This window comes from Astatotilapia calliptera, chromosome 11, assembly GCF_964374335.1.
Source record: "Astatotilapia calliptera chromosome 11, fAstCal68.1, whole genome shotgun sequence".
NCBI lineage: Eukaryota > Metazoa > Chordata > Actinopteri > Cichliformes > Cichlidae > Astatotilapia > Astatotilapia calliptera.
Window position 1 is genome coordinate 14262561 of NC_137432.1, and position 16970 is coordinate 14279530.

A 16970-nucleotide genomic window follows, 5' to 3' on the forward strand; every position below is an offset into this window, starting at 1 on the left:
TGTACAACCAGAAACTGGAAGTTAGAAATTCTTCCACGCATAGTAATGTAGTTGCTGGAGGATGGCAAATTCATTTCAAAACTGGGCAAATATGCAGTAATCTTGATTTTATATAGCAGTACAACCAGAAAAGAATCAGTTGGCAACCAGTTGAGTCAACTCCTATTGCAAGGAGACACATTGCAGACAAGTTGCACTCACTGGTGCAGACTGACTCAGACTGACTGCAACATGTTGTCATGTTATCTGTCTGTTTATTAATTAGAAGGCAGTTCTTTGAAAACCTTCAGCAGTCTGTCAGAGAGTGATTGCAGTGAGTTGTTTGGAGACAGGTAGTCTCCCAACAGATGACTGTGCAATCTTCTTGTGAACAAAAGTGTTTGCCCAGAGGTCGAGGGTGCTGCATGCTCAGCCTCTGGTTGACCAGTTGGTTCCTGAATAGAACAAAATGTAATGTAATCACCAGACAACCACTTATTTTTCCTCATTTTTCCTAATTCCTATTTTTCCACAAGGAAGTTACTATCCTGCTTTTACCATAAAGGCAGATCAAGGAAATTAACTGGATAACAAATCTGACTTGAACCAGTTTGAGCTCTGGAGAAGAGCAAACAAACCACAAAGCTCAGTTTTGGCTGGACCCCATAATAGATCACAAACAGCAGGTGGCTACATAATGGCTTCATGCCTTGAGGATTTTGCTCAAACTTAGTGACATCATAAGATAAGACATTGGTTGAAATATTTCCCTAAATCCCTGATTGTGATGTTTAGCACACAGTCATCTTTTAAAAATGTTTTATTGCTGGTTATGTAAGACAAAATGAGTCCACCCCAGGACAGCATTTTGCACTTCCTGTCTGCTAATACTCTAATTTCAAACACTTAAACATATTTCCCACATCCCAAAAAAATCTAATAACATTTCCGAATGAATATTTCTGCCATCAACAGGGCACAGTTTTCCCCTGTTTAACTTGCTGCAGAACTTTCTACCATTACTGTTACACACACAGTGGCACAGACAGGGCGACACATGTAACTGATACTGCAGGATAGTACACATGCACACACTTACACACTCACACACTGTTTTTTATGGCCCAGAGAGGAGCATTAGTACTGATTAAAGGACCTATTAGAGAAAAAAAAAGCAGCTGAATGTAGTCTCACGTTATTTCCCCTGAGAAACTCATTTTTAAGATGCTTCAATAAGACCTCGCAGCTCCGGACTCACAAATTGTTCATTTGAATTCAAATAGCTTACAGCTTTTCATATAATTCCCCAAATCGGAAAAAGAATTTAATCACCATGTTCCAAGATGTTATCCAGATTAAGACAATCCTGCAAATGACAAATATGATTTAGAGGTTTGTTAGAAAGCTTCGATGCCACGATGTGGAAAATCAGAGAGAGCAGCAAAGTTCAGTAAGATTATTTCCTCTGAGAAAGCAGTCTTGAACAAATAACATCACACAGCAGCACAGGCGCACAATAACTCAACTACTGTTCATTATTGTCGCAATGCCCCCACAGTTCTGTCGCAAAACATTGGTATTGGGGAACAGAACTTACAGTAGGTGGAAAATACTATGGCTTTGCCTGAAGGGCAGGACTGCACTTTCTCATATCTTGGAGCTGCAAATGTCTTTCTTTTTTCCTGCAGATTAATTCTGCCTTAAAAAAATAAAATAAAAAAACAACAATAAAAAACATGTTCATGTTTTTATATCACGCCTGCCCATACAGGTTTTACTATTCATTCAGAATTCCCTCATGTTTCAGGTTAACGAGAAAATGTGAGCTTGTTAACAGGCTGAGAGGGAGAACATTGAAAGGAGAAGAAGAAATAGAGGTTGGGAATAAAAGAAGAAGAGACAACAAGAAAAAGATGGAAGAAGAAGCAGATTATAAAAGATATCAGAAGATGAATAAGATAAAAGAAGATTTTAAAAGAAGAAAACTATAAAACAAGGAAATAGAAGAAAAATACTCTGTTTAGTACCCTATAGTGAGAAAGGTGTAACTGCATGTTTTTTTACATTAACCAGAAATAAGAAGTTCTCATAATACATGTACAAACGCTGTTGTCCTTGTCAAAGGGTAGAAGAACCTCAAGGATGTCTACTGAGAAAAATCCTGACTAAAGACATTTTCACACATGAATTTCAGCTTTGTGAGAACTGATTAAGATGAATGTGCAGAGCGCACGTCTGCACCTCCACATTTAATGGCCTTTAACTTGAATGGCCCCCATCGGTCTGATTGTACCAATGAGAGAACAGCTCTGGTACCTCAATCCACAGCAAGCGAGTCGGTATCTCGAATTATACCTCCTGCATGTCCCAGTCAGACAGCTCTATCACCTGAAATCAAACTTATTGTTTCCTGTAGTGAGGAAATAGCAGACAAACGATCTCCAGTTGTGTGCTGCAGTGTTCCCACCTGATGGTCCCAAAGTTTTCTGAAGTTTTTTCCTGTTCCTTTCCTGTTTCTGTGAAAAATGATTTTGCTGGGTCTGCCTGGAAGCTTTTGCTCATGTTGTCCCAGCTGCAATACCAGTGGCTTCCAGGATTACATGTGTTTAAACTCCAGATAAAAGATACTTCATCATGACACCCTCGGTCATAGTTGGCTAAAAGTTTAGAAAAGGAGAAACTTCTGTACATTTGAAGAAGACTTTGGAGGTTAAAAAAAGCCACTGAAACTATCCAGATGCTGAAGAAGATGAAATTCTTGCTCATTCCTTGAGCTCCCAGTTTTTTATTTCATTATTTTGCCTTTGTCTTCACATGGCTGCAAAAAAAACCTTTACCAGTAAAAAAAAAAAAGCATCTAACTGTTTCCATCAGCAATCAGCATGTTTTTAAGTGTATGTAGTTAATGCTTAATAATCATCATCATTTTTGCCCCCTCTCACTCCCCACCTCTGTGCTCATCTCTGCACCCAACCTTCCCTTCATGTCCAACAATAGAAAACGCACCAGTTAATTAAAGAATGGAGGGTCCATCTACTGAAGAGGTTTGTGACCCATACACCACAAGAGTGCAATTAAATCAAGTACCCGCTGGCAGGAGGAGAGACAGAGAGAATAAATATGAATACATTCCTTAAAAATCTGTGTGCATGTATGTTTCCTTTGAGAAGTGATGTCATTATGAGCCACAGGCCTGTGTGGAACACCTTGTTTGGGTATTTTATTTTTTAAAAAGGCAGAATAATCACTGAAGATTAACGCAACATGTTGTAAGTGATTCTTAGTGAACTTGGCATCAGGACAAATCTGTGTTCAGTACCAAAACTGGTATTGGATGCTGCTTTTTGCAATATTTATGCTGTTATAATAGCTTTTTCTTGTCTTTCCTGTGGTAATTATTATGCTCCAAGTTCCATAAAGAGCTGGCATTTAAAGTCCAGGATCAACTCAAGTTTACGGCATCAGAGATCCACAAAAATACAATCATAACCAAAGCAGAATCCAAAACCATGAAGACATTATGTAGCCATCCCCTTCCTGTGAACTTAATACCACGGGGAAGAATATCCACTGTCTGTCTACTGCAATGAGATTGCAGCTCATCCAATATGCAGAAGCAGGTATGCTAGGTATGAATTTCAAACAGTCTGCAAAGAATCTCTTATTATCAAATGGTTCATAGAGCCAGACTCATGAATGCATGTGTTTAAGCTCAGAATGGCAGAGAGAGTGACGACAGCATCAACCACAGAACTGGAGCTGAGCTGTTTGTTGGAAATTAGATGAAGAATAATATGTCAATCTGACTCTAACTATGCCTGACTGATGTTGTCGACTTCTAAGCTGTAGGTTTTTCTATGAGAAATGTTTGATTGACTAATCCAAAAATACATAAACATGACGATGGGAGTAATGAAAAACTAATGTTACGTTTACATCACTAAAGCCCAACACATAATATAAACCCTTAACCAAAGTTTGCACTCATCCATTCAGCCAAAGCAGGCAAGAACCCCTCGGGGTTCATTTCAGCCTGGTTATATTTTACCACAGCATAAATCACCATAATGAGCATGCAGAGTGGGAACCAGAAGAAATGGAAAATTTGCACATGGCTTAGGCAGATGGCAGATACAAAGTAGCAGCTAGTTAGCAGAGAGCAAATGCCTTCACTCAGACTGACACAGAGCAGCACAGGCACCAACATGCAAGCAACTGAAAGAGTTCAAACTTCAAACCAACAGGCAAACTTTAGTTGGTGAAGTGATTCAGCCGTCGTCGGCGGAGCGGTCCTTTAGGTTGGGCCTGGTGTTGCAGCATGGGCAGAAAAATACCCCGATTTCTAACTTTGTGTGTGACTGATGCACAAGAGGTAATCTGAGCTTGTAAATACAACACTTCATTACACAAACCCACTTCCACAGTTTGGTCTAAAGTTAGTTGTAGCATTTGCAGTTTTCACATTAAGAGGTGGGCGGGTGAGCAGTCGTTTCTCATTTTACCTCATCATTTTCATAGATTTTTTTTTTTATTGTTGCTTGAATCAGTTGACGCTGACCTATGAATCACTCTAGCATGACACATGACACACCTAACTCAAGGGATCACCTAACTCAACGATCATTCATCGTTGTGTCCGCACATAACAGAAAACTCAGCAAAGAACCACTTAATTTCCCACTGTTAGATTTTTCCTATTTCTTTGACTGAATCTACGATAAAAGCCAAAGGTAGCAGAAAAATACATAAAATAGCATTTTTGCACTAACACGGTGATTCTCAAAGTGCTGTTGGCCTATGACTTTTATATTCTGGCATGCTGTGCAGAAAACAAATATTGACACAGGACCTCAGAGATACATCTGGCCATTCTGTTGATCCATCTACTGAAGCCTCATCAGAAATGGTCTCAGGTGAAGTGTGGCTGTCAAGAAGGCTGCTAGGGCTCCTGAAATATGTTTTGCAGTCAAACGGTGCATTTTGAGTTGCCCTAATGTTTTTTCTTAACACTTCCTGACCTCGGCCTCACCCTCACTATTTCCGTTGACTGTCATTTTTAATTACATCACAAACACATATATAATCTTCTTCTACTTTGTGGAAATCAGTTATTCTGGTTTGTGTTGCACAGCTGCTAAATGTTGACATGGTCTGAAAAGTCAGTGTTAGCTTAAAAATTTGCAGTCCCTGTTTGTTTTCCTATATTTGAGAAGAAAAGCCATAAAAACTTTCTTTCTGTTTTCTGGCTTTTAATTCACATTCATTTTTTTCCTCCCCAATAACAGAGAGAACCTGTCTGATGAGGCTTACAGGCTGACTTTTGTAATGAAATCCTGTGAGAGGGTAGTGGATTAGTGAGCTTCCAGTTGTCTCTTGACATCTGCCCACTTGATACCTCAAAATCTATGAATTCTTATTTAAAACACAAAGTGAGTGCGGTGTTTGTCTTTGACAGAGGGCAGAGGGGCACGAGTATCAGCCTACAGGTGCGTGCCTGATCAAAAAGTTCATGGCAGTGTTATGAGACAGACATATGGCAGCCTTATTAACATAGTGCTAAAGAGCTAAATCACACCCGGGACAGACTCAGACTATCCACTGGCAGCCTCCCACATCTGACAGTGTCAAACCTTGGTGTAATTTGAGTGAAAGGGAGCTAGCTCACAATCCTCTCTCAACTTTCTGACACATCTTTGATTTCTTTTTTGCAGGTTTGAATTGAAAGATACGTTTTCCTCATTTCAGAGGTGGGACTGCGCTGCTGGGTAAAAAAAAAATTACTTTAAATATCCTCCCGGTGCCAGGTCACAGCTCACATAAAATAAAATAAAAAGTCTGAATAGGAAAATAAATGGAAAAAGAACAGTCTGACACAGTTACTGAATGAGGAATGAAGACCAGCGCAACAGAGAATGACAGAGAATGGCTAAAATCCATTGTTCATATACAGCAAGTGAATGATTGGTGTACAGTATTGTGCAAATATTAGTTTATTTTAATTTGTGCAGGTCCACTGGCTTTACTGACATTAAGCAACATTTCATAACAAAAGGGAGCTGCAATAAAGAACTTTATATGTTTAAAGGTCCAGGATGCATCCGCAGGGGAGTTAGATTTTCAAGGAAGAGCCAGAGAGTGAAAATATGTTTCAAAAGTACTTTAATACCTTTCTGTAAACTCAGCGGTACCTGAACTACTGAAGAATTTAACAGGATTCACAAAAATGCTGCAAGCAAGCAGCCATTTATATCTACCCAACAGGTGTAATGTACCTGAGTCCTGTATGTTTCAGCTCCAGCAAACAACAACGTTGTAAAATGAATCCTTTGACTCAGACAATTTGATGATAGCTAAAATAGATCATTAGGTTTTAATGAACTTTTAAAAGCACAGTTTGCACTTCAGGGTGTTATTATTCCAGCGTTCGAATCTGTAAAATATATATGAAAGGGATCCTCATGCTGTTACTTTCATTCTGGCCTTCAGAGACACTGAATTTTTATGTTATTTTACTTTATTTATTTTTAATCAAACATTAAAAAGCAGAATTTTATTTCAAAACTTCCACATGTGTTATATAAACCCTACATATTCACACTCATAGCATCACTGTTTCGTGTATAAGTGCTGTACCCACAAGCTGTGATTCGGATTTTTTCTTTAATTAAGTACTTCATAGATTGACAAAATGATCCCACTTCTATTTAATTAAACAATTTAAAGATGCCAAGAAGACACTGGGGATGTTTTTACTGTTTAAAGAAAAGCTGTTGTACACAGAGCTCATACACATTCATCGCTGATGAAGGTACACACTCAGACAGGAGATAATATAAGCAAGTACCGTATGTGTTTCTGATCTTTAACACTCACGTCTGTTTGATTGCATGACACATCCACGAGATTACAGTGGATCCATGTGCATGACACCAAAAGGCTTCGTTAGAAGTCTCAGAGTTTCATTCTTCTCCACTTCATTCTGTCATAATTTCATCAGAGATCATCAGTGGAAAAAAGAAAAGATAGTCCCAGGATGATTTTCAGGCCGTCAGACATGAACAGTGTCCCTGCTTTTGATCAGCTAAAGCTGTTAGAGCCTCGCTGCAGCTGGCGAAGGCACTGACCTGCAAGTTTGTTATCATCTACAGCAAACCAGTTAAAGATCCCCAAAGCGTCTCTTTACTGGATTCAAAATACTAACCCCTCATTTTCAGTCACAGGTGTATTTAAAGCTGCCACCTTTGTCCCAATCCTCTCTCTCCTAGATTGGCGTGGGTACATGTGGAAGTGTGTGTGAGCGTTCATTATGCTTTCTAAGTTTACATGCATGTTTGCGTCTTCACTGGCGTCAGCGCTGTCACTTTCTGCACCAGCACCAGGCTCCTCCCACAGGCCGAGGCTCCTCCCCCTCCCTCTCTGTCAGTATAAAGTATGGTCTTCTCTCAATCTCATACTCAGTCACAGCCTCATCAGTGGAGCAAAGCTCACTATCTTCAAATCAGCCTCTCCTGGTTTACTTCAACAGCTGCAGGTAAGGTTTAAAATATTCTCTGCAGTTTGTTTCATTTTAAAACTTCATTTTATTTCTCTGTTTTCCTGTCACAGGAGGATGTCCCCTCATTTTCAGTTATTTATACACTGAAAATGAGAATACTGTAGACAAGTAAAGACTGGACTGGTATTTATATAGATAGTTATCCATCTATATGTCGTTTTCTTCTTTTGCCTTTTTAGAGCACAAATGAAATGTTTATTACAGTGGATCTTTTCTTCTCTTTATTTAAGTGAGTGGTGGGTTTTAATGAAAGAAAATTATATTCATACACGAGCCAAACAGAATTATTAAAAGATTATACAATATTTATGATTAAAAGTCTTTAAAAAGTAACAGATGAGTAAAAATAGATCCATGCTGAAAGCTGAGCTGAAAGAGAATTATGTCTGAGTGTCCAAATGACCACATAAGAAATTTAATTTTGCCCCTAACTTTTATCTGGAGGAAAACTCTGTGTTTGTGTTTAAATGCTCACAGAAGCTGCTGGTTCTGTGAGCATCATTTGACCTTTGTTGTGGATAAAATTATCATTCCAAGAGTTGGAGTTAAAAGAAAGTAGGAAAGAAATTCCTCATCACATTTCATAGGAGCTATTTTTATTTTTATTTTTAATCTCTGTGTATAAACTAAGTAGTGATGGGTAAAAGTGTTATTTTCTCATTTTGTTTTCTGAGGAGAGGAGAGGAGAGCTGTCACATACATTACATTATCACATCATTACCAGCCTATTACATAATGATTGAGAGACAATGACCAGCTGCTAAAAGGAATTATATTAGCATGAGCAGAATGGCTATTTACACCACCGCTGTGTCTGTTTAAACAAATTATTCAAACCAAACGTTTCACTGGACTTATGGTGATAAAATCACACAAGAAGAAATTCTCCATTTCAGTTGGTTTAAAACTGCAGAGGAGGGCGATTTCACCTGCACGTCTGTAATGATTTGACCAGTGAACAACGACTAGAAGACGTTCTGGACTGTTAACGGTACAAAAGGATCTAGACTAAGAACAAAGACTCAGTACATAAAATAAATGAAAAATCTAAAACACTTATTTTTTTATTTGTTCTGCAAAGGTAGAAACCATGGCAAAGTTATGCTCTCCTGCATATCTATGTTCTGGTGTTTATGGGCTGTAAAAAGATCATCCTTGACTTAGTAAATATATTAACACAGAGAGACGCAGCAGAGCGCTGTAACACTGTGACAGACTGAGGCAGTGGGGTTTTTGATTTATCTGAGATTGAAAGCCTCCAAGCAGCTTTTGCTGTTGGTTTTATCTAATTATCCACTTTAACTCATTTTCCTTTGGAAATAAATTTCGGGAGTAAAACATTATTCATCAAAGATAATATGCTGCTTTGGCAGGCTTCAAGATCAAAATAAAATAAATAAATCATCAAAATGATCTTCTAACCAAATTAATAAGAAACATCTATAAATGTATTTATTATTATGTTTAATAATATTATATGTATTTACATGAGGGGTTAAAAAGGTTTCATGCCTCTGCTTTCAGTGTGAGTAAACTTCATGTATTGATTCTGTGTGACACCGACTGTCCTGTGAGCCCCGTTCAAAAAACAGCACATAGATCAACATTCGACTATAGAGACCGCAACTCCAAACAGCACATACATATACATGTATGTGTCTGTGTGTAAAAATGAAGCCGTTCTGTCACAGGCAGAGCAGGAGAGTATTTATGAAACATGAAATAATGTTTGCTGTAGTTCGAGGCAGAACCATTAAAGAGTCATCTCTTTCTCACCCGATGTGTTTAAATGACCTTAAATTGATTTATTGCTGCTTTTTGCAAAGCCAATATTGCCTGCATTGGTTTGTTTTCCCTTAGCAAGCTGAGGTGAGACAGAAAGAGAGAAGAGGGCAGATGAGAGGCAGTAAAGAGCAAATAAAGACTAACTGGAAATGTGCTATTGAGTTTGTTTAACTGTTATTCTCTCCCTGTCTCTCCATCCAGCCATGAATGTAGGCATCTGTGTTTGTGTTATCCTGGCTGCTTTGTCCAGTGGTTCCCTGAGTCTGCCTTCACAATCAATTGTAAGACACACACACACACACACACACACACACACACACACACACACACACACACACACACACACACACACACACACACACACACACACACACATTATGCAGAGCTAAACAGCGCGTACATTGCCAATTAAGGGAAGTGGAGTAGGACCCTGATTACAAACTTTAATGTCTAAATTGCCTCCACGTGGTACAATTGGATTCAATTTTTCACTGGAGGATAAATATTTTTTTTCATTTGAATTTTTTTTTTTGTTTTTATTACTTTTTAAATGTGTTATTTCATAAATGTGTCATTTTCTCCACAGACAGCTGAAAGTACGGCTCTTCTCTCAGGCAGCGGATCTCTCCCTTCTCCCAGCCTGAAACGGCAGGCTCGCTCCGCTCCAGCGCCCCTCTCAGGGCATCTTATCAACTACAGCCAGCACCAAGAGGACGCAGACACTCCAGACAGCCTGAACCAGCTTCTGGCCAGACTCATCTCTAGGAAAGGTGTGATCAGACTGCCGATACAGAATAAGAGAACAAAGGATGGGAAGAGAAAATAAAATGACCGCCTTTCCCTTTTCCCTTTACTTGTCATCTCATTACATGCTCATATTTCCCTCTTCCTCACATCCATCCTTCTGCAGCTTGCGTTCATTCATGCTGTGTTTCAGTCCCACCATCTGGCATTTCCCACCTCCCTCTGGCCTCCTCTCTTCATCTTTCCACGCTTGCTACTCCCCTAACATTTCTGCCTGCGCCCTCTATCATAGTCGTCTGCCTACCTCCTGACCTCACTCTCTGCTTCCTCTGTCACCGCGCATCGGTTTTTTTCTTTCAAGTAAACGCTGTGTGACTACGAGACCTGCTGAGCTCATGGACAGAAATAGAAACACAGCGAGTCAGCATGAGTTAGATCAACAGTGCCATTTGGAAGATAGACCGTATATTATTATCATACAGTATGGGTAGTTTAAAAAAAAAAAAGAAGAACAACATAAGTTTTATGAAATGCAGTGAATGTTTTCTTTTGTTTAGTTTGTTTCATCCATGTCTCCTCTAGGCTCTGCCTACCACACCAGATCCTCCCTCAGCAGCAGAGCCAGTGGTCTCCCCCCCAACCACAGGATAAAGGACAGAGATTATCTCGGCTGGATGGACTTCGGACGGCGTAGTGCAGAGGAGTACGAATACTAGTCCTGAAGGCACGGCTTTGTTTCTTCGAACGCTGAGCCCAAAACCTCCAACATCACCAGTTAAAGTTTTTATTTTAAAAAACCTGGAGCCCTTTTCACACTGCACTCTCAGCCCACCAGAGCTGACTTAGTGAGAAGTATATCTCAGCACATATCCTTCAATCTACGAACCACAAACTTCAATCCAAAACTTACGGCACATTATTGTATATCTGTGTTGCTGTTAAGACCAAAGGTAGCAATGCTTGTCCATCCCGCAGTGCTTTCTTAGTCCCTCACTCTCTCTGTGGTTTGGATGGTAATCACTAAAAATGAGTCACAAAAAAAGTTTTTTCATGGAAAAAAGGTGTTTTGATTTCTTAAAATATGGGGTCACTGTAATTTTCTAACCAGCATAGAGTTTTTAATTTGTTTGGCAGTACTTTCTTACTTAAAGTTACATGAGTAGCTCACGATCTGCTAATGCTATTAGACATTGGTTACACAGCAGATGCTTGTTACCATAAATTCATTGTTAGTTAAGTTGTTTTTGACAAATGCAATGTTAGCTTTTTGGTGTTAACAGATCAGTGAAGAAACAGTAGGTCTGGTATAACAATGGGAAATGCCACATTTCCATTTCAGTGGATATACAGAGCTTAACTAAGAAATCACAAATATTTTAGCAATGAGTCAAAACTTGTTTAAAACTAAAAAAGATTATCATTTAGTCTGCAATAAATCATGTTTATATGACTAAATTTAAGCCAGTGCTCTGAGAACTGCACTAAAAACATCATTTCGATTAATATGCTGCTGGATTAACCCATTACAGAAACATTAAAAATGATTTTGGCAATTACCAGTATTGTTAATTTAGGGCTTCTGTGACATTAAACTTACACTGGGTGGAGATCTAATTAATTTGTTTAGCACTGTAAGTCCAACAACTTCAACTGTTAAAAGGCAAAAATTACAAAAAGCTGTTAAACATAACACCCTTTAAATATATTTCCAGTGAGAAAAATCAGTGTCTTAGGATTTAGACATTCGTATTTTAAAGTACTGTTAAAATGCTTAATTTTACTGAGCGTTACTGTATGAATGTATCTGTAGACTTTTAATGTGCCCTTAAGGTGTCCTCTGCAAACTAATCTTCATAAAATTACACAATAAAAAAACAAAAACGACACAACAATAAAAAGCATGTTGTTTCATATCACACCATGCTCAACACTGAATGTGACACATCATTCAAAAATCTTTGATCGTGCTAGAAACTGGGAGAACTGGGTGAAAAGTGGCTAACATGGCAGGCTGCTGCAGTGTGCAGTGTGAAAAGGGCAAAACAGGTTTTGACAAGCACAAAGTGTTGTCTGTTTGATACCTGGGAGTCTCCCTGACTTTGCATAATGGACTTCAGTGGCAGACACAATAACATCAGGATGCTGCAGATATTAAATCTACAGATTAGAAATGTTTTCTTTTCTTTTCTTTTTTTAACGGCCTTTATTATATATAAAGGTTAACTCTCTGTATTAAGTCATTTGTTTCTACAGATTCAGTGAAACTCCAAATAAAGCTTTGTTTTCCTCCAATGTCAGCAAGAAATTCAAACGCTTTCTTTTCAGTCTCATGATCTTATGGTTTCAGGGCACAGGTGGTGGGGCAGTTCTCTATATAGTGTTAGATTTGATCACTGCAGAAGAGAAAGAATGGATGTCTCTTTTTTTTACAAACCTTTGGTGCAACCCAGTGTGGGATTTCAGCAAAAGAAAGCCAAAACATTTTCATTTGTGCCCACTATAAGTAAAATAGCTTTGGGACAAAGGAGCTGGTAGCTAGAAAAGGTTATAATTTAAATCAGACTTAAGTCTCAAAGAGCTCATTTTGCCTTTAAAAGTGTTTGTGTTCGTGCCTGGGGATTAATTAAAGTGGATTATGTTAATGATCTGTTAGTCCTAATGCAATGAAGTTAGGATGAGTACTGTGAATAAAATAAAAAGCCCTAAAATAATAAAAACAAATCTCCTGGTGAAATGAACTAAATGCTGATGAGGGGCAAAATAAAAAATTATCTTCCTCACAAATATGAAAACAGAAAGACAAATTAAACTCTGGCTCTGTTTCTAATTAAATTTGTACTTGAAGTCTTTGTGTGCGAAACTGGCAAAAGTGATATAAATATACTGATAGGTGCTCTTTGATGAACACGTGGAAAGGAATTCTCTTCCGTTTATCCAATTTAAAGTCACGGGGAGGCTGGAACTGACCCCAGCTGCCATAGAGCGAGAGGAGACACCCCGAACAGGTCGCCTGTTACAGGACCAATGCAGAGAGACAGATAATCATTCATAGATTTATCAACTTACTGTGATATTAACTTACCAATATTAGTTATGATGTTATGACAATGAAAAATCCCATCATAGCTTAAAGACCTTACACTAAAATATTATCACAATAGAGTACTTCTGTCCCAGATTGCAGGCTTACTTGTGATTCATTCAAATCTACTGGAAGTTGGACCAGTGAGGCCATGAGATAAGTGAACCATTTTGAAGAAGAAGTCTCACAATTACTAAGATACACTACCTGGCTTAGCTTTGATTACAGCAGGCATTCGCTGTGGCATTGTTTCAATAAGCTTCTGCAATGTCACAAGATTTATTTCCATTCAGTGTTGGATAATTTTTTTTTTACCAACATCTTGTATTGATGATGATAGTGTTTTTTCTTTTACCTTTCAATACGGATGGTCTGTTTATGTTTTGATCAAGAGCCTTTTTTGGGCAGCTGAAGAGGAGAAGTCTATCTTATGTCCAACCTCTGGCTGTATCTTGGTCACATTACCCAGCAAAACCCAGTATGCAGGTTCATCTGTAACAGTCCTTGTGCCACAGATCAACACTGTTGCTTCTACATTAAACAGAAGAGCAGCGACATGGGTGCAGGTCTCCGGGACTCCGGCCTTACAGGTGCAGTGGGCGGCTTCAACCTTCCCTGTGATGCTCACAATGACCCATGGCTGTAATGCTGGTTCATTCAGTCTTTGAGAGGGCAGTACCTGAAACACACACAGACCCCAACCCCAGATCACAGCACTGCCCCCACAGACTTGTACAGTAGTGTTACACCCCGGCCTAGGCAACCGGGGTGCAACGTAGAAAAACAAAGATACGGAAAATAAAACCACGAAGGCCCTCCACCAAAATCCCAAAACGAAGGTGTCTCCAACGAAAATATTAACAAACCCATTCACAACTATTTACAACAGACTATTTATTTACAACAAACACACCAAACTATTTACAACACGGGGGAGATCGCGACCATGACACACTGAAACACAAGGCTTAAATACATAGAGGGAGCAATCAGGAAATGGACCACAGGAGGGAAACACAGCTGGGGCAAATTAGAACTGACGAGACAGGGAAAATGTAAACTGAACACACTAAGATAACACAGACTTTCAAAGTAAAGCAGGAAATACACAAGTCATGCAAAAACAAAACACCGACACACCGAAACGTAACATTTCCCCCTACCCAAAAATCAAACATGTAACCCCAAGTGAAAAGTTTGATTCAGACAAACGAAGGCTGAAACGAAGGCAGACGAAGCTGATGGAGGCTGGAGCGGTCCCACTGACCCTCCAGCAGACGACGAAGGCTGGAGCGGTCCCTCGGACCCTCCAGTGAAGGCGGATGAAGGCTGGAGCGGTCCCACGGACCCTCCAGCGATGACAAAGGCTGGGGCGGTCCCACGGACCCTCCCCCCAGCGAAGGCGGATGAAGGCAGACGAAGCTGATGGAGGCTGGAGCGGTCCCACGGACCCTCCAGCAGACGACGAAGGCTGGTGCGGTCCCCCGGACCCTCCAGCAGAGGCGGATGAAGGCTGGAGCGGTCCCTCGGACGCTCCAGCGAAGGCGGATGAGCAGCCCACCAGCTGCACACACGGACACGCAGCCCATCAGCTGCACACACGGACACGCAGCCCACCAGCTGCACACACGGACACGCAGCCCACCAGCTGCACACACGGACACGCAGCCCACCAGCTGCAGAAGGCTGGAGCGGTCCCTCGGATCCTCCAGCGAAGGCGGATGAAGGCTGGAGCGGTCCCTCGGATCCTCCAGCGAAGACAGAAGGCCGAAGCTGTCCCTCCTTCGGACCCTCCAGCGATCCCGGACGAGCCCCCATATGTTACACCCCGGCCTAGGCAACCGGGGTGCAACGTAGAAAAACAAAGATACGGAAAATAAAACCACGAAGGCCCTCCACCAAAATCCCAAAACGAAGGTGTCTCCAACGAAAATATTAACAAACCCATTCACAACTATTTACAACAGACTATTTATTTACAACAAACACACCAAACTATTTACAACACGGGGGAGATCGCGACCATGACACACTGAAACACAAGGCTTAAATACATAGAGGGAGCAATCAGGAAATGGACCACAGGAGGGAAACACAGCTGGGGCAAATTAGAACTGACGAGACAGGGAAAATGTAAACTGAACACACTAAGATAACACAGACTTTCAAAGTAAAGCAGGAAATACACAAGTCATGCAAAAACAAAACACCGACACACCGAAACGTAACAGTAGGCATGATGGGTGCATCACTTCATCTGCCTCTCTTCGTACCCTGTTGCGCCCATCACTCTGGAACAAGGTAAATCTGGACTCATCAGACCACATGACCTTCTTTCATTGCTCCACAGTCCAATCTTTATGCTCCCTAGCAAATTGAAGCCTCTTTTTTTTTCGGTTTGCCTCACTGATCAGTGTTTTTTTTTTGGGCTCCACATCTATTCAGTCCCAATCTGTTGAGTTCCTTTTGCATTGCGTGTGTGGAAATGCTCTTATTTTCACTATTAAACATAGCCCTGAGTTCTACTGTTGTTGTTGTTGTTTTTTAAAATTAGATTTCACCAAATGTTTAAGTGATATCCGATCACAATCAATTTTTTTCCGGTCACGTTTCTTCCTCGAAGACGATTGGGTACCCACAACCCTTCCACTTTTTAATAATGCGTTGGACAGTTCTTAATCCAATTTTAGTAGTTTCTGCATCTCCTTAGATGTTATCTTTTATCAATGCATGCCAATGATTTGACCCTTTCCAAACACTATCATCTTTTCCACGACCACGAGATGAGTCTTTCGACATGGTTGTTTATGAAATGAGAAGCAACTCATTGCACCAGTTGGGGTTAAACAACTTGTTGCCAGCTGAAAGACCTATGCAGTAATTATCCAATAGGAGGGCTTGTACCCATTTGCTTAGTTAAATCCAGGTGGTTACCTTTTTTTGGCCAGGCAGTGTAATTACATTACTAATTTGCAGACTTACGGACACACATTTAAAAAAAAAAAAAAAAAAAAAGTGGTATTGCAGCATTTGAACAGTCGATTACTGGATACCTTAATGACCTCCACAGACTGTTGTGTGCAGTAATTACCTCATTGATTTGTTAAAAAGTGCAAAGATGTGTGAGAGATGAATTGTGGGGCTTCTGTGGGAACAGCAGGAAAAAGAAGACTCACACATGCTTGGAGTTGAATTTTCACAAACTTGTAATGAAAGATACTTTTCATTTTTGCCTTTATACACAAATACAGCTCATAATGTTGCCTGCTCTATTACGTGCTAACATTCACAACATTCATTCATATTCAAGTGACTGACTTTGATGTGCCGTCACAGAACTGTCACCACTCTATGTTTTCGTGTGCAGAACACAAGAAGGACCAATGTAATAGAACACAACATGGTTATATTACCTTAAGTAATAATTTGGTAACCCTCTGTTTACATTGAAAACATGTTGAATGATCAGACAACTCAATGAATTTAATGTAATGAGTGAAATACTCATTGGTGGCATTGCTTGACTGATTTTTCAGCGCAGTTTCATCTGTTGTTGGATAAAGAGAAATCGTCATTGAGCTGCACTTGAGGACAGTATGAATGTAACTGTTAACATGCTTCCTGGTTGGAGGCTCATCGAATACACAAGAATATTGTAGCTCTCTGTTGGAGTCATCTGAAGTTTTTCACTTTCTATTCTAAGTTTTCTGCATGATTACGGTGAGTACACCTATGTCACACATATGAAATAAGAATTTCAGCTAAAATTTCTCTTTATTAAAAAATGGTGGCATGTGTTATCTGCACACAGGATGAAAATGTCTC

At 39.9% G+C, this 16970-nt stretch overlaps 1 protein-coding gene across 1 annotated transcript; it reads left to right on the plus strand.

Moving 5' to 3' along the window:
• The first annotated feature begins 7395 nt into the window (after nt 1-7395).
• ccka (cholecystokinin a) lies at nt 7396-12355 on the plus strand. Its single transcript, XM_026185978.2, has 4 exons — nt 7396-7510; nt 9521-9600; nt 9906-10089; nt 10646-12355. The coding sequence occupies exons 1-4, from the start codon at nt 7411-7413 to the stop codon at nt 10777-10779; spliced, it is 498 nt and encodes a 165-aa protein (XP_026041763.2). The 5' UTR covers nt 7396-7410; the 3' UTR covers nt 10780-12355.
• Nucleotides 12356-16970: the final 4615 nt, after the last annotated feature.

What these genes read in the sequence shown, in the direction of transcription:
- ccka (XM_026185978.2), top strand. Translation starts at nt 7,411, where the DNA reads ATGGTCTTCTCTCAATCTCATACTCAGTCACAGCCTCATCAGTGGAGC. An exon ending in GTTTACTTCAACAGCTGCAG is followed by an intron (nt 7,511 to 9,520) that starts GTAAGGTTTAAA and finishes CTCTCCATCCAG; the next exon opens with CCATGAATGTAGGCATCTGT. An exon ending in CAGACTCATCTCTAGGAAAG is followed by an intron (nt 10,090 to 10,645) that starts GTGTGATCAGAC and finishes TGTCTCCTCTAG; the next exon opens with GCTCTGCCTACCACACCAGA.